The sequence below is a fragment of the Physeter macrocephalus genome, chromosome 6, assembly GCF_002837175.3.
Source record: "Physeter macrocephalus isolate SW-GA chromosome 6, ASM283717v5, whole genome shotgun sequence".
NCBI classification, from domain to species: Eukaryota; Metazoa; Chordata; class Mammalia; order Artiodactyla; family Physeteridae; genus Physeter; species Physeter macrocephalus.
This window is the reverse complement of record NC_041219.1, coordinates 43430267-43451410: the sequence shown is the minus strand read 5'-3', so window position 1 is coordinate 43451410 and position 21144 is coordinate 43430267. Positions and strand designations below refer to the sequence as shown.

Below are 21144 nucleotides of genomic sequence, written 5' to 3'. Positions count from 1 at the left end.
GGTCCCAGGGTCGGCCTGGGCCTGGGCCGAGATATGGAGTCGGACAGAGAGTCCCTGGGGAGAAGATTTTGCAGGAGTCCTGAAGTCTCCCGGGAGTTGGAGCGCAGAGGACGGGGAGGGGGCTTTTGGTAGATGTCAGAGCTGAGGAGGGCGTGGGGTCTGGCAGCCTGGCTGGATCCCCAAAAAGGGCAGCCCCGTGATGGGCAGGTGGAAATGTCATGGTCAGGAGGGGGCGCAGGAGCCGAAAGAGCCCACATGCACTTGCCCCATGGCTCCTGTGAAAGTGGGGTCTCTGCGCAGGGGTCGGGGCTACTCCACAAAAGCTGAGGGTGCTGGAAGTTGGTTCACAATGGGACACAGAGGACACAGTGTGGAGGGTGCTGGACAGGCAGTTACGGGAATGAGGGGCTGATGTGCTTGGTGGTTTGGGTGCTAGGAGGGGAGGGGGCCTGCTGGAGGAGGCTGGGTCCAACCCCCGGAACTCTGGAGACAAAGGTCTGGGCAGGCCTGAGTGGGCTCTGTCGGTCCCCTGCCAGTGGAGGGGTTTCTGGATTCCTCTTCAGGTCACCTCAGAAAGAATCTGATGTCCTCCATTCTAATCCTGGCTGGTTCTAATCCTGGCTCTGTCATCAGGATCCTGAGCTCACTCTGTCTTGCTACTGGGGCATCCTCAATACCTTTCTCCTACCTCGTGGACCAAGGGAGTGGTTCAAGCTCCATCCATCACATGTGCATTCCTGCAGCTGGAAGATGGAGGAAGGAGCAGTTCGGGGGTCTGGGTTGGCACCCAACCCATTCTGGTTGGGTGACCCATGAGCCTCAGTTTCCTTGCCTGTAAAATGGGAAGGAAGGCGCTAGCTCTGTAGAGAGCAGGGGAGGAGCTAGGTGGGTATCAGTGTGTACACAGTGGGTAGAGCTGGGGAGCTTGGCATGCTTGCTGAACGGCAGTCACGCCAGAGCTGGAGGGAAGTTCAGAGATGAGCGCAGGGCCAGTTCGTTTGGGATTTCGAGGCCAAGATTAAGAGTCTGGATTTTATTCTAAACGCACTGGAAACTACTGGAAGGTTGTAAAGGGAGTGGTGCAGTGAAATGACCTGATCTGAGTTTGGGAAAGATTGGTCTGGCTGCTGAGTGGGGAACAGACTGGAGGGGTCAGCAGGGGGAGCCGGGAGGCCAGTAAGGGGGTCACCGTGGACCTGGCTGGGGGGACAGTGGAGGCTGGGACTGGGGTGGGGACTGAAGAACGCATTTGGTTGTCTCTGTCAGCTTGTTCCCCACCCAAGCCCTGGGGCCTCTCCCCGGCCTGCCCTTCCCAACCCTCTCACCTGGCTTTAACGTCCAGCTCAGGTACCTGTGGGCACTTTCCCTATTAGTCGGGGTAAAGCCTGCTAGCTGCTGAAACAAGAGCCTCCAAATCTCAGAGGTCCAACACAATAAAAGTGTATTTCTTGCTCATGTGACTGTCCGATGTGGATTGTCTGGGGAGTAGGAGGTGAAGGTCTGTCCTTCGGGTGGCTGCCCCCCGGGCCCCGCAGGGCTTCACTCCCTCCAGTGGGTTCTTGCAGCATAGGGGGAGGGGAGGGATGGAGGGATGGAGGGAGGAACACCGAAGACCAAAATGGGTTTTTTAGGCCTGAAAGTAAACGAAATCACTTGCACCCACATCTCACTGGCCAGACTCTGTCACACGGCCGCATCTAACTGCAGGGAGGCTGGCCTACAGAGTCTAGCTGATGGCCAGGCTGGAGGGGCACAGCAGGGTCAGGGGATACATTCCCACGCTGTCTCCATGCTGCGACCCCCCACCCCATGCCCCACAGCTGTGAGGTTTCGGGGGAGATGCAAAGCGTGTGCAATGTTGAACTTTTCCCGTCTCTCCATAGCCCACCACCTGCCTCTCCACCTGAGGCATCCTAGCCTGGGTCCTTGGGCAAAAGCAGAGCCCCCGGGGCCTGAGTTAGAAGATTCTGAGTCTGGGGGCTGCCCCATTCATAGCTACACTTGCTGCGCCCCGACACCCAGGGCACGTGGCTGCTTAGAGCCGCCTCCCCTGGTCCTACCCCAGCCTGCCTGCGTGCTGCTCGTAGAAGCAGGGCTGGCGTCAGTCACCTCAGGCTCCTCCGTGCCTAGCTTGGCCACTGGGCATCCTGGGTGCTCAGTAAATGTTTACAGGATGAAGGAGAGCAGGACAGAGGGACAGAGGGAGGGAGGACGAGGAGCCTTGGGCGGTACATGCAGGGCAGACCAAGGCCCTCCCCATGGACAAAACCGTTACGAGCTGGGCGCATGATTTCTGCCTTCACCTGCGGATGGATTTTTCTTTTTCTTTTTTATTGAAGTAGAGTGGATTTACAACGCTGCGTTAATCTCTGCTGCACGGCAAAGTGACTCAGTTATACGCATATATACATTCTTTTTTATATTGTTTTCCATTATGGTTTAGCCTGGGATATTGCATATAGTTCCCTGAGCTATACAGTAGGACTTTGTTGTTCATCCGTTCTGTATGTAATAGCTTGCATCTACTGACCCCAAGCTCCCAGTCCATCCCTTCCCCTTCCCCCTCCCCCTTGGCAACCACAAGTCTGTTCTCTACGTCTGTGGGTCTGTTTCTGTTTTGCAGATAGGTTCATTTGTACCATATTTTAGATTCCACATATAAGTGATATCACATGATATTTGTCTATTTGTCTTTCTTGGATTTTTTCTTTATATGCATTTTTAAAAATTTTACCTGAATTCATGAATTTGGGGGCGGGAAATACATGCACGTGGTATTAAAAGTGTCTACAGCGAAAAAGAGCCTTGCTGCTCCTTCCTTACCTGGCTTTCCTCCCTGGGAGAACCAGAATTCCCCATTTCTTGAGGAGCTTCAAGAACTATTCTAGGCTTAATAAATCTCGGCTATTATTCTCAACTTTGTGGTGCTTCTGTTTATTACCCTCTCCTGCAGCCAGAAAGCCTTGCTCTAGGGGAGAGGAGAAGTGGGCTTATTGCGAGCCTACTACGCGTGGTCACCAGGTGAGGTGCTTTACGCTCTCCTGCTGTTTGGTCCTCCTGACACCCCTGCAGGAACTGTTACCCCTCATTCTACAGGTGTGGACATTGAAACACAGGGAAGCAGGTCACTCAGCTTCCAAGCAGCCTCGAATCGGGTCCTGCTTCCCGCTTGGAAGGGAGTCAGCCTGATTCTCTCCTCAAGGTCTTCAATGCTGTTTTCTCACTTCTCTGCAGACGGAAACTTCAGCAGAGCTGTTCTTTCTACTCTCCCTCCTGCTCTCCCCATTCCCTTTTCTGAGAGAGACAGCAGCTCACAGGAAAACCCCCGGAGGCAGAGAGTTTAAAATCAGGAGACAGCAGAGCTGCTTCTTCTGACACTGGATGGAACTTCACAGGGTCCCTGGGCCTGTGACACTGCACGTAGATAGACATGCACCTTTCCAAAGAGAGGTCTGTCACTTTTCATCATTTAAAAAAAAAAAAAAAAAAAAAAGCCCTGAACTGATCCCTCCTCCCCAAAAAGGAGGAAAAAGGGATTATAAACCATGACTTGAGAAGAGGAAGGTTCTAGAATGTTCAACAAGTAGCCATCAAATTGTTTGCAAAGCCTCCCAAAATAGTCGCCTCTGAATGCTAAACTGAGTAAGGGGCTTCCTGGAAGGCTGGGTGAAAAGGGAAGTCTCAGCGAGTTGGGGTGTCTTATCCCATGGCTGGGGTACGCCTAAAGGGACATGTTTGTGTGAGGTCTGGGTGTTAGTGTGTGTGACCGGATGAAGGTGTCAGAGGCTTGAGGTGGCCTGTGAGATGGGGTGGGAGGGAAAAGAAGGGGCCTTGCCCCCATGGGCTCTTGTGTGCAGCAAGGCATGTATCTGAGAGCGAGAGACAGCATGTGTGTGAGGGTGTACACGCGCGCCTCCTGCCGCAATACGCACGATGCCTCCCCCCCCCGACCCCCCCATTCCCTCACCGCCCCCAGCGGAGGAGGGAGATCTTTATCTGGCCCCTGGTGCTACAGGAGTTTCAGGCTTTCTAACCAGCCAGATCTCCCCCGCCTCCCCACCCCAGGCCTTGCCCCCTCCATCCTCTGCACAGGAAGTGGGCTGGCCCTGGGGTTTTAGTCTTTGGCGGCTGGCCCCGTCAGCCGTCTACTACCTGGGCCGAGGGAGCCGAGCCGGAGCTGGGCCCTGGGGAGATGGCTGCAGTCCCAGCAGTGGAGAGAAGCAGAGAGAGCGCACCGCAGCCCCATGTCCCAGCTAGGTAAAGTCCCACCTTGCCCTTACCCTGCCCCTGCCCCATCCCCAGGTACCAGGGGCTCCCTCCTGGGCCCTGCCACCAGCCAGGGGGCTGGAGGTGAAGGTCACGGGGGTGACTCTCAGCTCTGACTCAGATCCTCCAGAAGTTTCTGCCTGAACTCCCATCTGCCAGCGCTCACCCCCAACCTTATCTTAGAATCCCCCAGTGACAAGGCAGGCCCTGCTCTCATGGCTCTGGCTTGAGGAAAAGCTGGTCCGTGGTCCTAGGCTTTCCCTCCCTCCCAGCTCTCCCCACGGGAGGCCGGGGGCTACTTTGGGATGAGGGGCTTCCCCAGGCCCTGTGCTGGGCCCCGCGACCCAGAGGGGTGGAGGAGGAGGTGGGAGTCCTGGGAGGGGCAAGGCCGGCTGAGTCTCGGATGTGCTGGATGCCCAGAGAAGGTGTGGGATGTGGGTGGGAGAGACGTGGCCTACACCGGGGAGGCGCCCCTGTGTAAAGGATACCTTAGGAGGCTGTGGGGCGAGGGGAAAAGAGAGGGAGGCCTCTGAGACCTGGCTATGAAGTGAGTGTGCTGCGAGGTTTCTGGGAGCCCTGGGCTGGAGGCCGGACCCCTGGGTTCAAGTTCAGCTTTGTCCCTTACTTGGCTGTGTGACCAGGCAGGTCAGTAGGCTCTCCAGGTGCTTCCGGAGGGGATGGGACTCCATCTCTGGGGCTCCCTGCGGGTCAGGCTCCCCCTCCACTCCCGGGGGCCGAGACGTCCCACCCTTAACTGTGTTTGGAGCACCTGAGAGGCGGAGCCATCCCCAAGGGTCCCCCTGCTTCCCCCACAGCCAGCATCCCACGCCCAGCTGGGGAGGCGCCCCCAGACTTAAACAGCAAGAGGGAGCCCTGTGGTGGGGGGTTTGGCCAGAGAGGATGAGGGGAGATGGGGTCCATCAAGGTCAGAGGTCAGGTAGGACGTGTCTCCGGCTACCGAGCTCGTGCTTCATGTCCTCCCCCAGCCGCCCTGTACCCTACATCCCATGGTGTCAGCCCTGGCAAGAGCCTCAGGCTACAAATGACTGAGTTCAAATCCCAGCTTTACCCCAAGAGGCTTAACGAGTACCTCAGTCTCCTCATCTGATAAAAGGAGTCATAATGGTACCTGCTCATGGGGTGGCTGTGAACTTTAAATGAGGTAATATCTGCCGAGCGCTAATGACAGTGCCGGGCAGAGGGAGGGCTGGGAATTAGTCATTATCGCCACTATCATCATTACCATCTTCACCACCACCACCGTATCATGACCATCACCATCGTCACCATCATCCCCATGCCTATCCTCTTCTTCTCGCTCGACGTCAGACGACCTGGGTTTGAGTCCCATCCCTTGGGCAGCTCTGAGCATTAGCCTTGGTATCTATCAAACGAGAGGGACAACACGCACTCTCAGGGCTGCGGTGGGGACCTAATGAGTCAGTAAGTGTGATCGGCTTTGCAGTCACGAAGGACAAGGCGCACGTGCATGGGTGTGCGTGAGAATCCGGGATGGAAGGCGCTGGGGACTCAGAGGTCCCACCTGCCCTCCCTGAGGCTGGGCCTCTTCCTTGCTCTGTGACCTTGAGCAGGTTCCTTAACCTACCTGAGACTCAGTTTCCTCCTCTGCAGGAGGGTGCAGCCTTGGGGACTGCTAGAAGCCCTCCTCACCCTGCCCCCTGCATCCTCTTTGCTCTTCGCCCTCTTGGGGTTCACTGCTGCACCCTTTCGGCTATAGGTGGAGGGGAGCTCATTCTAGATGATGCTACTTCACCTGCCCAGCTCGCTTCGGCTGGGGCTGTGGTTTGGCCCTGACCTTCCCGTGATCTTGCACGCCTTTGCCTCCACCCGCCCTCCTCTCACCCTGAGGCTCTGTGTCAGATCCTGTCCTGGTCCTGGCTGGCCCTGCCGGCGAGGGTCCGGCCCCAGGTGACACCCTCCAGGGGATCCACAGGGCCCCTACCCCAGGGCCATGATCGATGAGTAAGGGGCACAGGCGTCTTGCTGGAGCCCCTTTCCTGGGCTCTGCGCCCTTTGGGGTCCCAACCCTGTGCCCTTTGCTATAGGGGGTTGGAGGGTCCAAAGAAAGAGGCAACCAGGTCCGCTCCGGGAGTGTTGCCCTGTGGGGACAGTGGGACGGGCAAGGAGGTGCCCCCGGGTGCTCCTCTGGGCTCCTTTCCACACACAGGCCAGATGCCCACTGGTCGGCCACGCCCCTGCCGGTCCCCGACTCCCCAGGGTGGGGATGGATACTGCGGGCCTTACCTCTGGGGCCAGCGCCTGGGACAGGGTCTGGGCAGGGCAGAACGATGTGAGGGAATGGGCTTTGGGGTGGAGCGTGGGGACGGAATGCCAGCTCTGCCCCTTCTGCGATGTGACCTTGGGCGGGTTAATGGCTTGGAGCCTTGGTCTCCTCGTCTGTGTGAGGGGACAACGCACGCACCCAGTCCCTGTTGCTGCGCAGATTAGATAAGCTGGTGCACGGGAAGCGCCTGGCACAGGGTGGGTGTTCAGTCCCTACCCCCGACCCCACTCCCTCCACGAGTATTGCTGTGAGGTATTGTCGTGAGGTAGTCAGCACACGTTTATTGGGCTCCAGCAGTCTACCCTGGCTCAGATTCCACAGCTGCCTCTTATCCGCTGTGTGACCTTGGGTAATCGCTTCACCTCTCTGTGCCTCAGTTTCTCATCTGAAAATGGGGACAATGAGCGTATCTCCAGTAGATGCTCTTATTGCTGCAGTTAAAGAGTTTAAAATGGAGCCCAGCGTAGAGGAACCTCTTGACAGTTTTGGTGTGGTTAAGGGAGCAGCCGGGTAGAGAGGAGGCGGGTTCTAATTCCAGCTCTGAGCTGGCCTCCCTATGTGGACGTAAGCAAATCTTTCCTCTTTCTGGGCCTCAGTTTCCCCAACTTTTGAACAAGGGGTCGGGACTGCTCTGAGAGTCCTTTCAGCAATGACAACATGGGTCCCAGAATCTCAAAAGGGAAGGAAAGAACATGTGTGGGATAGGGGGGCCCACAGATACAAAGGCCCTGAGGCTGGCGTGGTGGGGAGCAGAGGGGTGCACCTTGAGAGGACGGGGCCCAGCCTGTCCCTTGGGCAGGGGAGGGCGTGGCCGGGTGCTCACTCGTGTTCCTCCCCTTCCTCCTCCATCCAGGGCTCCCTTCCCCAGCTCCCACCCGCGGATGTGATGGCGGCTCCTGCTCTGTCCTGGTGTCTGTCCCTCCTTGTCCTCCTCTTGCCCCTGGCCATCCCTCGGGCATCTACATCGGTGAACGGTGAGGACCCTGGCGTCTGGACCGCTGTGCTTTCCCTCAGGGAGGAGGCCAAGGCCCTTCTAGAACTTCTTCCAGGACCCCTGCTTCTTGGCAGAAGCTCCATCCGCTGGGGCAGGAGGCCGGGGGGAGGGGTGCAGTGGGACCAGAGACCAGGTATCCACCTTCTCCCACAGCCCTCCACCTGCCCGCGCCGCACCCACGTGCCCCTCCAAGCCGCAGGAAGACACCGTCTTCTTGTCCCTGCCCTGCCTCGACCTGTCTGGGGGTCACTGCAGGCTCTGGGGCTCAGTTTTGTCCTCTCTCAGATGGATTCACGAACCCCTTCTCTGCCTGCCAGGATTGACTACTTCCTCACCTGGTAGGTGCAGGAGTGGCGGGCGAACCCCAGAGGGCCATGGGCACCCTGCAGCCAGCCACGCACGCCTCATCTTACCAGCAGATGCTTCCAAGCTCACGTGCTTCTACAACTCGAGAGCCAATATCTCCTGCGCCTGGAGCTGGGATGGGGGACTGCAGGTCACGACCTGCCATATCCGTGCCCAGCCGGATAAAAGGTGTGTGTGGGGTCGACAGACAAACGTACAGAATCTCAGGGAGGTGAGATCTGATAGTCACTGACTTTTAGACTGTTGAAATCCTAGCTCTCAGACCCCAAGAACTCTGCACTTTGAGAATCTTGGACTAATAGTACCCACAAGACTCTTGGTGTCACAGGAGTCTGGAAGAACTTGGGGGTCGGATATTTAGACTCCTGGAGGCTGAACGGCAGTGGGGCGTGCAGTCCAGGCTGCAGTGGGGGGGCCGGGCATGAGCCAGACCAGGTAGTTTGGGGACATCGGGCCGCTCACCTGCTCTGCCGAGGCTGGACTCAGTGTTAGAGGCAAAGGGGGCAGACGGGGGAGCCCCAAACTTTTTGAGTAACCTGGGATTTTGACAGATGCCTGGGACAGCTGTGGGGACAGGGAACTGGGGAATGGCTGGGGAGACTGGAGACTGGGAAGGAGGTGGTGAAGTGTCACCGTGATCCAAACCTCCTGGTGGCAGCCAACGGAGGTGGCTTTGGGGTTTGACCTTGGCTCCCAGGTGGATGGTGATTACAAGGGGCTCTGAAGGCCCCATCAAGGATCATCTTCACCCTAAACCCTGTGGGGAGACTTGGGAGGGCTTTAGGCGGGGAAGGCCGTGTGTCCTGAACTGGTTCGTTTCTAGATCACTTTAGCTGCCATGAGGCCTGGCTGGGATGAAGAGGCAGGAAAAGATGCTCACGAAGGGAGGTGGGCACGTGGGGGTTGGCAGAGAGCCCGGGCACAGACCAGCAACGCTGCATGGAGACTCTCCCAAGGGCCAGCTCTGGTGGGCGGGGGGGGCCCTCTTTTTCTTCTAAGAGGGTTCTTTTGTCTTGAAAGGCAGTGGAACGAATCCTGTGAGCTGTTCCCAGTGAAGCCGGGATCCTGGGCATGTAACCTCATCCTAGGACCCCCAGATGTGAGTAGCCATAGCTGAGGGGAGAGGCCAGGGGGCCGGTGGGTGCAGAGGGGGGTCGTTCCCGGGGAGGAGCTGGGGCCCAGCAAGCCCGGTGGCCAGGGGCTGCGGCAGAGCAGGCTTCTGGGGCTGAAGAGGCAGAAGGAGGGAGGTGGCATCCAAGGAGAACAGAGGTCTGACCTGGGGGTCGAGGGATCTGAGGTACGTGAGGCATCGGCCACTCTGCCTCTGCTCCTGCTGTGTCCCCCATGCTTTGCGGAGCCTCTGACACTCCTGTGTTCCTTATCAAGTGGGGAGAGCACCTACTGGTCATAATAACCTCCATATGCGACTCCTCCCGAGGTCTGGGCAAGTACAGGGTGGGGTGGGGTTAACAGAGTGGATTGCACAGCTGGACGGTGCGGGTTCCATCCCTGGCTCCATCGTATACCAGCTGGGTGACGTGGAGCATCTTCTGAGTCCCAGTCACCCCTTCTGTAAAAGGGAATAATAACGATCCTTACCTGGTAGCGTTGTTCTGAGGATCAAGCGCTTAGGATGCCACCCAGAACAGAACGTGCACTTGACACGATTGCCAGGGGATCCTTACGACTGTGCCTGGGTACCAGCACTGTCCCCTTCTTACCGATGAGGAAGCTGAGGCTCAGAGAGGTGAGGTCCCTGCCCAAGTCACACAGCCAGGGAGAGGAGAGCTGGGATTGAACCCAGGTCTGTGAGACCCCCAGCCTGGACCTTTCAACCTTGCACTAGGCTGCCTCTCAAAGAGCAGGAGGCTGTGTCCATGTGGGTGTGCGTCAAATTATTGTCTGGCAAACGCTTCTTGGCAGCAGTGGGCACCAGGGATGCCCAGACCACATTTTCCAACCCTTATCAGGTTCTGTACATTCTCCAGGAGCAGGAGAATGTGGAGATGAGCTCACATGACACAGTGTCGCTGATAAAGGCAGAGCCCCTCGAACTAGATTGCTGTGCCCGTCCCCTTGAGCTCTGCAGATGGTCTGGCTTCAGATCCTGGTCCCATCTAGCTGTGTGGCCTTAGGCAAGTCCCTCAGCCTCTCTGTGCTTCAGTCTCCTCACCTGTAGGATAAGAATAGTAATTGTGCCCATCTCATTGGGTACGGAGAGAATTAAATGAGATAATATACGTGAGGTGCTTAGTAGAGCGCCTGGCACAGGGTCAGTACTCAGCAGAATGTATTATTGGCATCTTTGCAACAATGACAATTACATTAATATTAATACAGTAAGTCCCTTACATACGAACCTTCAAGCTGCAAACTTTCAAAGGTGCGTGTGTGCGTTTGCATGTCCAATCGTGTAAGTTAGTTCATGTGTCTGGCGTACATTGTCACGTGTGTGCAGCCTCTACAAGTGGTTGTGCTTTTTGCACTTTACTGTACAGTACTGTGTAGAGTACAGTAGTACAGTATCTTTATTTCAAGCCCGGGATGCCTGGTGGAAGCAAGCATAAAAGCAGCGGTATATAGCCGATTGTGTTAGTTGGGTACCTAGGCTAATTTTGTTGGACTTACGAACAAATTGGACTTATGAACGTGCTCTCGGAACGGAACTCGTTCACATGTAGGGGACTTACTGTAATAATGTGATGATACTATTATTATCTGGGAAAAATCTGGCCCCCGCAGCAGCTGGTAGACGGCTGGGGCAGGGTCCTCGGGGTGGAGACAAAGCAATTGTTCTCCGCTCCAGGAACTCTGATGATCAAGTTCAAGGTTTGCTCACAGTGGGCCCTGCGGCAGGTCAGAGGGGCTGTGCCCGGGGTCCTGGGCCTGAAAACACTATCCCGGACCCCGGAATGCAGATGCTAACAGGGCCTGCACCAGACCCTCCTCCTGCAGGGCTGCAGAGCTGCCCTCCGCACAGGGAGGAGGCCGCCGTTAAGCTGTTCACTTGGCCAGGGCTACAGTCTCTGTGGGGCTCTGGATGCAGAGGCCTGAGTTTGCATCCAGGCTCCCCTGCTGACCAGTTGTGTGATTTGGGGCAAGTCCCTTAACCAATCCCAGCCTCAGTTTTCTCACCTGCAATGTGTGGATGGACAGCTGTGAGCATCAGCCAGAGAAGCGACTAAGGTACCTGAACAGTGCCTGCCCACAGGAGATGCTCGGTTCCTGGCCATTTCCTTCCAGAAAAGTGAGGGTGCGGGGCTGGAGAGAGATGGGGAGAGGAAGCTTTCACACTCAGAGCTATAATGCAAGCATAGGTCCGGACCTGCACCTTCTTGGGGGCTCATCCTGCTTGCACACCTCTTGTGACCGGGAACTCCCTCCCTCCCAAGGCAGCTCACTTCACTTGGACCAGGGATTGACACATTACTAGGGCCCATGGGCCAAAACCAGCCTGCTGCCTGTTTTTATAAATAAAGTTTTATTGGCACACAGCCAAGCGCATTCGCTCTCATGTTTTTTCATGGCTGTTTTCACACGACAATGGCAAAGTTGAACAGTTGTGACAGAGACCATATGACCTGCAAAGTCCAAAATATTAACTAACTGACCCTTTTCAGAAAGCTTGCTGAGCCCTGCCTTAGACGCAAGGGCTCAGGGAGGGGGTCCGGCTTGTCGCAGTCGCGGTCTCCCCTCCTGTCCTCCCCCGTCCTCGTTCCAGCAGCTGCCGGCAGCTACATCCCTGGCCTCCTTCCCTTGCAGTCTCAGAAACTGACCATAGTTGACGCCATCAACTTGACCGTGATGTGCCGCGAAGGGGAGAGGTGGAGGATGATGATGACCCAGAATTTCAAGCCCTTTGACAACAGTGAGAGAGGACTCCAGGGTGGGGCTGGGAGGGGGTTGGAGGGGTGGGCACCTCCCTTCCTGTCTCCCCCTCTGGGATCACCCTGCTCCAGTCTCTCCCCATCAGCTTCCATGCCCACATCTGACCAACCCATTGCCCGCTGAACTTGGAATGAAGTCCCCGGTCCCTACCCTGGCGTTCAAGGCCACTTGGCCTGGCTTCCCTCTCCAGCACGCCTCCTCTCGTGGCCTATATTCCTGACACACCAAAGCCCAGCTCTCCAGATTCAACTTGCCCATCCGCGTCCCTGAGTCCTTGCACGCGCTGGCCCCGCTGCTTGGAAGGCTCTTCCCACCCGGAAAATTCCCACTCACCCTTCAAGGCTCCGTGAAGAGTCACCTCCCCCAGGAGTCCTTCCCAGACTCCCCCACCTCTTTCAGGGTGTTTATGTCCTGGGTCTTTGCTGCCTGGTTATGGGTCTGTCTCCCTCATTGCGCTGTGAACTTCCCTGAGGGTAGAGCCTCTGCCATCCCTACATCTCCATTCTGAATACTCAGCATCAGGCCCGATCTGGGCAGTGCTCTGGGAAGGTCTGTTGAACGACTGAGTGCCCTGCCCCACCCCCAGCCTTCACCCCCCTCCCTTCCCGAACTTGGAGGTCATCTCTGGGGAAGAGGCGGGGGCAGAGGGTGAGATCCAGGGCTCTACATGCAGCCCTGCCTTAACTGAGTGTGATCTGACTGACAGATCATTTAACATGTCTGAGCCTCAGTCTCCTCATCTGTAAAGTGGGGATAACCAATTACCCGCTGCCCGTGGTTGCTGTAAGGAGTCTATAAGCCAAGACACAGAAACTGCTTAGCACGTGCTCAATAAACATTTGCTTATTATTATTTGTGTGGTTCCACAGAGTCTCAGAAGTATAAAAATTTAGAACAATTGAACTTCAGAATCATACAATCTTACAATCATATAAAGTTGATGAGATAGAATTAAATAAAATAAATGAGATGATCCAGGTAAAACTCTCTGATCAATTCTGAGTGCAGAGAAAGGCTGCCTTGATTCATTCATTCAGCAGGTATTTAATCAAGGGCCTACCATGTGCCAGGTAATGTTCCAGGCACCAAGGATACCCGAAAGAATCAAGTCGTTGCCCTCAACGAGCTCAGAGTCTGGTGGGGGAGACAGAAAATGAATAAAGGACCAGAAGTAGATATTTAATACGTTGGGTGTTGATAAGTGCTAGGAAGAGAAATGAAAACAGGTGAGGGGGACAGAGAGTGGTGGGTCTTTGGGGAAGGCTTCTCTGAATATGTGATATTTGAGCAGGGACCTGCCAGTCTCCCGGGAAAGGGAACGCAGGGAGGGAGGAGCCGCATGTGCAAAGGCGGAGGTGGGAGCCCGGCACTTCTCGCCTCAGCATCAGCCTCCGGTGTCCCCCAAGCTTTTTCTCTCTCCTTTCTTCTCTTCCCGTCTCCAGTTCGTCTGATGTCCCCCCACTCCCTCCAAGTCGTCCACATAGGGACCCACAGATGCAACATAACCTGGAATGTCTCCCAGTTCTCCCACTACATTCAAAGCAGTGTGGAGTTTGAGGCCCAGACAAGGTCCCCGGGCCACAGCTGGGAGGTGAGTACCTAGCTCCATCCCCACCTGCCCTGATTCCTTCCTGTCCTCGTCACCCTGTCCATCCTTCATCTCAGCAAAGCCACAGAAGCCCCTAAGCAACCCCTGCCGCTCCTCTGTACTGCCTGCCCCGCTTCCCCCTCCCTCCGTGTGTCCCCTGACACCCCAGGGGTCCAGCTGGTGGTGGATCCCAGGCAAGATTTACAAAGCCAAGAGGCAGGCGACTGCCCTCTCTGCACATTTCAGAGGCCCTGGGCAGCCACCCTTCCCTCTTCAAATCCAGTGTGGTCCAAGTCCACGGGACTTGGGACTTCCTGACGGTCCAGTGGTTAAGACTCCGCCCTCCCCCTGTAGGGGGCATGGGTTCGATCCCTGGTCGGGAAATAAGGTCCCACATGCCAAGGGGTGCTGCCAAAAAAAAATAAATAAATAACAAGTCCACAGGGGTTCGTTGCTTGCTCATTCACTTATCCATTCCTTTATTCGCTCACTGACTCGCTCACTCACTCAACAGACATTCACTGAGTACCTACTACGTGCTAGATGCGGGGAGAGAGTGGAGGGCGGGCCCGATGAGCTGCCTGCTCTCAGGAAACTCACATGGAGGATGGGGGCAGACAGCCGGCGCCCAGAAACAGGAGACCATGGGATGTCGATACGTACTATCATGAAAATTAAATGTGATAACGCAGTTGAGAAGGGCTGAGCCAGGCTACTTCAGACTCAGGTGACCAGGGAAGGCCTTTCCGAGATCTGGGGCTCAAGCAGGGGTGACCTTTTGAGGATCTGGGGCGGGTCTTCCAAGCAGAAGAAAGAGCCATTGCAAAGGCAAGACGTGGCCTGTGTGTCTAGGGCAGCGGAAGAAAAGCAAAAAGGGTGATGCAGAGGTGGGAGAAGTGTTTGGGAAATCCCTCTTTCTGGTCGAGTGGAGAATAGACTATAGCAGAGCACGGGGTAGGGGGGAGGAGAAGCAGGGCGACCTGTGTGGTGCCCAGAGGTGCTGGGAGCCCAGACCTGGAGGAGAAAGGAGTGGAGAGAAGGCGGAAGGGTGCAGAAATCGTTTCCAGAGGTGGAACCAGGTTCTGGACGTGGAACCAGCTGACTGGCATATGGCTTTGGATGTGGGGGGCGTTTAGGATGACCCTGGAGTTTGGGGCCCCAGCAACTGGGTAGTCAGGCAGCCTTTCTGTAGGATGAGGGGACACTGGAGGGCAGGCGGCTGGAGGGAAGAAAGGAAGGTGCTGTTCTGCTCGGTGTCTCGGCCAGCCCTGCCACAGGAGGTGAGGTGGGCAGTGGGGACCCCTCTGGTCTGACAGCCCTGTTTCTGTCCAGGACACCCCACTGCTGAGCCTCAAGCAGAACCAGCAATGGCTCTCTCTGGAGACGCTGGCTCCAGACACGCTGTATGAGCTTCAGGTGCGGGCCAGGCCCCAGCTAGGCAACCACGAGGCTTGGAGCCCCTGGAGCCAGCCCCTGGTCTTCAGGACGAGGCCTGAAGGTACTGATGGGGAGCTGGGGTGGGGATGCAGCTCCGGCAGGAGGCAGTGGCTGGTGCGGGAGGCTTGGGGTGTAGGTATGGAGCCCTTTGGCCATCATTAGCTCACTTGCTGCGACCCACAGGGCGGGCAACTTGGGCGCGTTTTACAGATGGGAACAGGGGATCAGTGAGGCGGGGGGACTTGCCATGGCCTTGTGAGTTGGCGGGGAGGCCAGCGAGGCTCCTTCCACCCTCTCCACCCTGAAACTTCAAACTCTTGGTTTCTGCCGAGGTCAGGGGTGGGCTGTTTTCACCTGTTAGCCTGTTTCCTCATCTGTAAAGCGGGTACCATGGTACCGAGGCAAGGATGCTGTGACGAAGCATGTCGGCCGCGATGCCCCATGCTGGCTGGGCACACAGCAGCTCTGCTGGACCAGCTGGGACCCTGTAAAGGCCTCGGGTCAGAGGTTGGCCTGTCCCTCAGCACCAGGTCATGGGTGGGGGATGCTGGATCGAGCCAGGGTGGGTGGGGTCACTTCTCTAACCCCGCCCCTTCTCCTCCTCCCACCCCGGGCAGCAACCAGGAAGAAGACCCCGCCGCCCCTTCCGTCGACGGGCCACATCGTGTTGGGCCTCAGCTGCGCTTTTTGTTTCGCCGTCTTGGTTTACCTTCTGACCAGCTTTCGGTACAACGGGCCGTGGTAAGAGCGCTCCCCTCCCTGTCTGTCCTTCATGCTCCTGTCTGACGCGACCCGCTCCCCGCCAGGTCAGGTTCCGGGCTGAGCCCCCTGCTCTCAATCTCCAGTGCTCACTCTGCCCTCTCAAGAGCCCTCCCTGCCTGACCCCTGGCCTTTCCGCCCAAGCTGGAAGCCCAGAGAACCAGCCCGAGGGGAGTGGGGCAGGGAGAGCCCCACGGGAGCCCTGCCCAGAGCATCACGCCCGGGACTTGAGTATGTGTGTGTGCACGTGCCAGCTGCCTGCGTTGGGGGGTCCTCACGCGTATGCGTATTCATTTGTTTATTCCTTTATTTACTGAGCCCTAGCTCTGGGCTGGGTACGGTGCTGAGTGCTGGGAACGCAAGGGCAACCACAGGCACGTCGTCCCATCTTCATTGACCCACAGTCCCATGGGGGAAGGCAGATACATCCTAATCATGCACGTTTATAACGACACACGTGATTAGGCTGGTGAAGGAAGGAAGGTACCGTATGTACTGGAAGCAGACAACAGGGAAAGGAACCTCAGCTAAGGGGTGGCCGGGGTTCGGGGGGGGTGCTTCCCTGAGGAAGTAATGATTCCACTGAAATCTGGAGGAGAAGTGAACCAGGCAGGGAAGGGTTGGGGAGCACATCTCAGGAGGAGGAAGTAGCTTGTGCAAAGATCCTGGGTGGGAACGAGGCAGGAGCATTCCAGGAACTGAAAATTCAGGGAGGTGGGTGTGGCCAGAGACCAGAAAGGAGTGGGGGACCCCAGCCTGGACCTCTGGGTGACAGCCAGGTTTTCTGGGGTCTTGAGGCTGTGGCATACAACTTGAGGCAGATGCACACAGATACTGGGGCCCTCAGCTTGGCAAGCAGAGTATGGGCTGGAATTCAGCCTCCATTCACCACCGCCCCCCCACCCCCCCGCCAAAAACCCCAGGTGCCCTTGGGCAGTGCACAGCTTGAACCACCGTCCAGGGCAGCCTTGACAAGGTGGCCCACCATCTGGCCTCTCTCCTGCCTCCCTCCTCTTGGTTCACTCTGCTTCAGTCTTCTTGGTCCCCTACCGCTCTGGCTTGCTTGGTCCCCCACCCTCACATCCTTCTCTTGCATGGCATCCTGCCCTCTGTCTCCACATTACAATGAATGGTAAACTTGCACACTTGCTTCACTGTCTGGCTCCCCATTAGAATGTCAGTTCCTTAAGAGCAGGGACCTTCTCTGTTGGCTATTCTTGTGTCCCCAGTGCCCAGCACAATACCCTCCCTTACTGGGCACACGATCAATACCGACAAAGTAAATGAACAGCTCGGCGCCCTGCCCTCGGAGCTGCGGGGCTGATGGCAGGACGCTGTGGCCCCCTTCCCTTCTCACCCTCCTTCCCTCCCTTCCTCTCCCCTGTCCAGGCTGAAGAAGGTTCTGAAGTGTCACATCCCAGACCCCTCGGAGTTCTTTTCCCAGCTGAGCTCCGAGCATGGAGGAGATTTCCAGGTAGGAGTCTGGAGGTGGATGGAGGACAGAGTAGGCAGCTGGCACAGGCGGGCCAGAGGGTGGGCAGTGGTGTGGAATGGATGGGGAGGAGGTGCAGGAACAGCGGCTTTTTGCCCTTTGTGGAAGAAGAAAGGTAAAGTGAGCTGCCTCGCGGGTGGGCACGGGCCCCTTTCCCCAGTGTTCTCAGGCTGAATGGCAGCTCCCATCTGAGCCAGACTGCCTGGGCTCTAACCCTGGCTCCACCACTTCCTGGCCGTGTGGCCTTGGGCGAGTTATAGACCCTCTCGGTGTCTCAGTTTCCTCACCTGCCAAATGATGGGTGGTGGGGGGATAATGTTACTATGTGGATGGTCCCAAGGACATTGCCGGGCACACAGCAAGTGCTCACGGAGCTCTAGCCGGAATTACTGGCACCAGGCTGTTGATGGAGCAGGATCTGCAAGGTGCAAGTTCTCTCCCCGCCGCTCCCCGTGCAGACCTGCTCCGTGGGGCTAGTGCTTCCTGCTCTTGCAGAAACTCCCTGGCCAGGTTCCGTGACTTATCACAGACGTTAGCAAGGCCTCTAGGCATTTCTAGTTACAAAACACAGATTCATTTTAAAAGTGCACGCCCACATGTCAGAACACTCAGCGCCATTTAAAGTTTAGTCGTCTCCCCTCCCTCAGCCCACAGATGCTTCAGGAAGGAAGTTTCAAGGGGGTAGGGGGATGTGGTGGGCTGCTTCTACCACCCCCACCCCCGCTCCAGGCTCCCTGGATTGGTGTTGGTGGAGGGGGCGTGAGGTGGGGGCGGAGAGAAGTCAGGAGGAGTGTTGAGGGGCTGGAAAGCCATGCTGGACCAGAGCTGTCAGGAGCTGGCTTTGGCGTTCTCTGTCAGGGCTGATCAGAGCCCCTTCTGGAATTCTTTGGAAAAATCCCATGACTCGGGGTAGCTTACCTACAGCGCTCTTGATGTGGGGGAATGTGTCTCCTTAAAATTCCTCCTTCAGCCCTAAATGTAGTGAGCTCCCCATCAACAGAGGTATTCAAGTCAGCCTTGGCCGACTATGTGTCAGCCACATGGCAGAAGGGATTCCTACATTGGAACCGGCTGGAAGCAGGACTAGATGCATCCTCAGACCTCTTCTGCCTTGAAGTCCTTCTCACGCTATGGGCTTAGGACATTTTGAGGTGGGACTGGGGTCCTTTCTAGAGAGTTGCAAGCCACTCCATCTTCCCACGAGGTCATCCCCAGGTCTAGATGCCTGGCCCAGGCCTGCTGCGTGGAGGGGGTATCCCGAGGAGGCCCTGGGGATGCATGATGTGACTGGGGGCTGGCCAAGAGGGACCCCACCCTCTCCTCTGCACGTGGGTGACAGGCCAGCTGCTCTCTCTCTCTCTCTCTGCCCCAGAACCCCCGGCTCCAAGACCGTAAGGCCCACTGCCCTGCCTGTGGGACCTGGGAGCGCGTGTGCCAGTGTATGTGAAGGGGGATGAGTTTCTTCCTGTGCCCCCCGCCCACCTGCGCTTCAGGGCGCTGTGGATGGAGGCCTAGGCCCGGGAAGTGCCTGACCACACACACCTCTGAGGGCGGCCCAGAGAGGCCCAGCACACCAGTGCCGGCCCCAGGCCTGCCCTCTTCTTCTGGCCACTGCTCAGCACTGCTGCCTGGCCCTGCCCTCCGCTGCTTCTTCTAGCGTTGGAGCCGCACCTGACCTGCCTCTTTCCCTGCCTCCCTGGCCTGCTATCCCTCTCGGCCATCCTTAGTTTGCTCTTGCTGTCCCTCTCTCGGCCTTTCCTCTGTAACATGAACTCCTGGTTTGGGGGAGGGGGTAGATTTTGTCGAGTGGCTCAGCCCCGGGAACTCACTCCGGGGATGGAGAACCAGGATGTTTCTCTTCTGGTCCATTAATTCATCTGCAGAACATCAACTGGGTCCCTAGGCCCTGTGCTGAGCACAGGAGTGCAGGGGGGCCTGGTCCCATCAGGCCTGGTCCCTGTGCTGCGGGGACCGCGGTCCAGCTGCAGAGGGCTTCCAGGACAGAAGGCTGCTGGGGGTTCTCAAGTGCACCCTCTTGAGGCCCCATCACCCTGCCCTGAGGGGTGAACACTCCCCTACGCTTCTGCTGGGTAGTCTGCATTTTACCTGGGCCAGGTGTTTCCACCTTCATTTTCTTCTTTAACATCTCTCTGCTGGCCCATAGTGAGGAAGTCAGGAAAGAGGCAGCTAAATGTTGTGGAATTGAGGCTCAGAGAGGTGCAGTGACCTGCCCAGGGTCACACAGCTAGAGAGTGCCAGCGCCAGGGCTAGAACCCGGGTCTCCCTGTTCCTTGCCAGGGCTCTGTGGACTCCAGAGCAACTGAGAAGTGCTCTGATGGGTGCTTTCCTCTCTCTGTGGATGGAGGGTGTGGGGGGTGGAGGGCCGCAGGGCACCAGGAGGGAGTGGTCAACTGGGGGACAATTAGCTCCCCACTGGAGATGGTTCCATGGCAGTGTGAGTGGGGAACGTGGGGCCCAGCTCTTCCACCTGCTGGCTGTGTGATCAGGGCCAGGGCACAGACCCTCTCTGGGCATCTGTATGGTGACCGTGATGCGCTCTCGGGACCCTTGCTGCTTCAGCAGTGGTTGGTTGGTTCACACACTCGCACTGGTCCCCACCAGACACTCTGAGGATTCTACCAATTGCTGTGTTCCCGGGACCGAGAGCGGCACCAGGCTCACAGGAGCTGCTCGATAAACAGTCACACATTGAACCAAGACATCCCCTGGGCGCCTACAGCGAGCCAGGAAGGCCTGTGCTGGAGCTGGGAAACAGCCACACCCCCTGGGCTGATGCAGAGGGCTCCCCAAACCAGTGGGCAGGGTTTGTGTGTGTGTGTGTATGTGTGTGTGTCTGTTTGGGAGGTGGGGGCTACAGTCAAGGAGGGCTTCCCGGAGGGGGCAGCCCTGAGCGGACTGCTGAAGGAGGACGAGTTAGGGGATGTGGCTGAGTCTGAAAGAGGTGGCCACTCACCCTCCCTCTGCTCTTTGTACTGGCAGAAGTGGCTCTCCTCGCCCTTCCCTTCATCCTCCTTCAGCCCCAGCGGCCCAGTGCCCGAGATCTCCCCACTGGAGGTGCTGGACAGGGACGCCAAGGCCACGCAGCTGCTCCTTCTGCAGCAGCAGGACAAGGGCTCGCCATCCTCAACCGAGACCAGCGGCCACTCGGTGACCAGCTGCTTCACCAACCAGGGCTACTTCTTCTTCCACCTCCCAGACGCCCTGGAGATCGAGGCCTGCCAGGTGTACTTCGCCTACGACCCCTTCATGGAGGAGCCCGATCAGGGTGGGCCCGGGGTGCCAGAGGGGGCTCTCCTCCCACCCCTGCCGCCTCCGCCAGGGGAGGAGGATGCCTACTGCACCTTCCCCCCTGGGGACGACCTGCTGCTCTTCTCCCCCAGTCTCCTCGGTGGCCCAGGCCCCCCGAACACTGCCCTGGGGGGCATTGGGGCTGGTGAAGAGAGGCTGCCCCCCGCCCCGCAGGAGGGAGTCCCTGGAGACTGGGCCCCCCAGCCCCTGGGGCCTCCCCCGCTAGAAGCCCCTGACCTGGTGGATTTGCAGTCACCCCCGGAGCATGCGCTGGGAGAAGCAGGAGAGGAGGTGCCTGTCCCCAGCCCGAGGGAGGGGGCCAGCTTCCCCTGGGCCAGCTCTCCTGGGCAAAGCCAAGTCCGGGCCCCCACCTCCTGCCTGACCCTGAACACCGATGCCTACCTGTCCCTCCAAGAGCTCCAGGATCAGGACCCGGCTCACACAGTGTAGACAGACGGCCAGGGCTGGGAGGCAGGTGGCCTTCTGCTGTTGCACCAGGCCCAGCTGAGGACTCTCTGTCTGTGAGGCTTGTCCACTGCTATACTCGGTGTCCAGCTGCCCCCGGTCATCTCTGGCCAGAGGGCCCTCACCCAGCCCTGCACACTCGGCTGTTCACTTCCACACCTCATTTGCTGCTCCCCGGTCCTACGGCCCAAGCCAAGAACTTCGCGGGGAGAGGCACTTTGACTCCGCACTCCCTCATCAGTCGTGGAGTCCTGCGGGTTTTGCCTCTGAAGCGT

At 57.6% G+C, this 21144-nt stretch overlaps 1 protein-coding gene across 1 annotated transcript; it reads left to right on the top strand.

The window, feature by feature from the left end:
• Nucleotides 1-7457: 7457 nt before the first annotated feature.
• On the top strand, nucleotides 7458-20854 carry IL2RB (interleukin 2 receptor subunit beta). The gene is made up of 9 exons (XM_007111778.2): nucleotides 7458-7545; nucleotides 7985-8099; nucleotides 8952-9030; nucleotides 11694-11799; nucleotides 13262-13410; nucleotides 14740-14905; nucleotides 15462-15585; nucleotides 16993-17077; nucleotides 20096-20854. Exons 1-9 carry the CDS (start codon nucleotides 7458-7460, stop codon nucleotides 20852-20854), a joined length of 1671 nt encoding a protein of 556 aa, XP_007111840.1.
• Nucleotides 20855-21144: the final 290 nt, after the last annotated feature.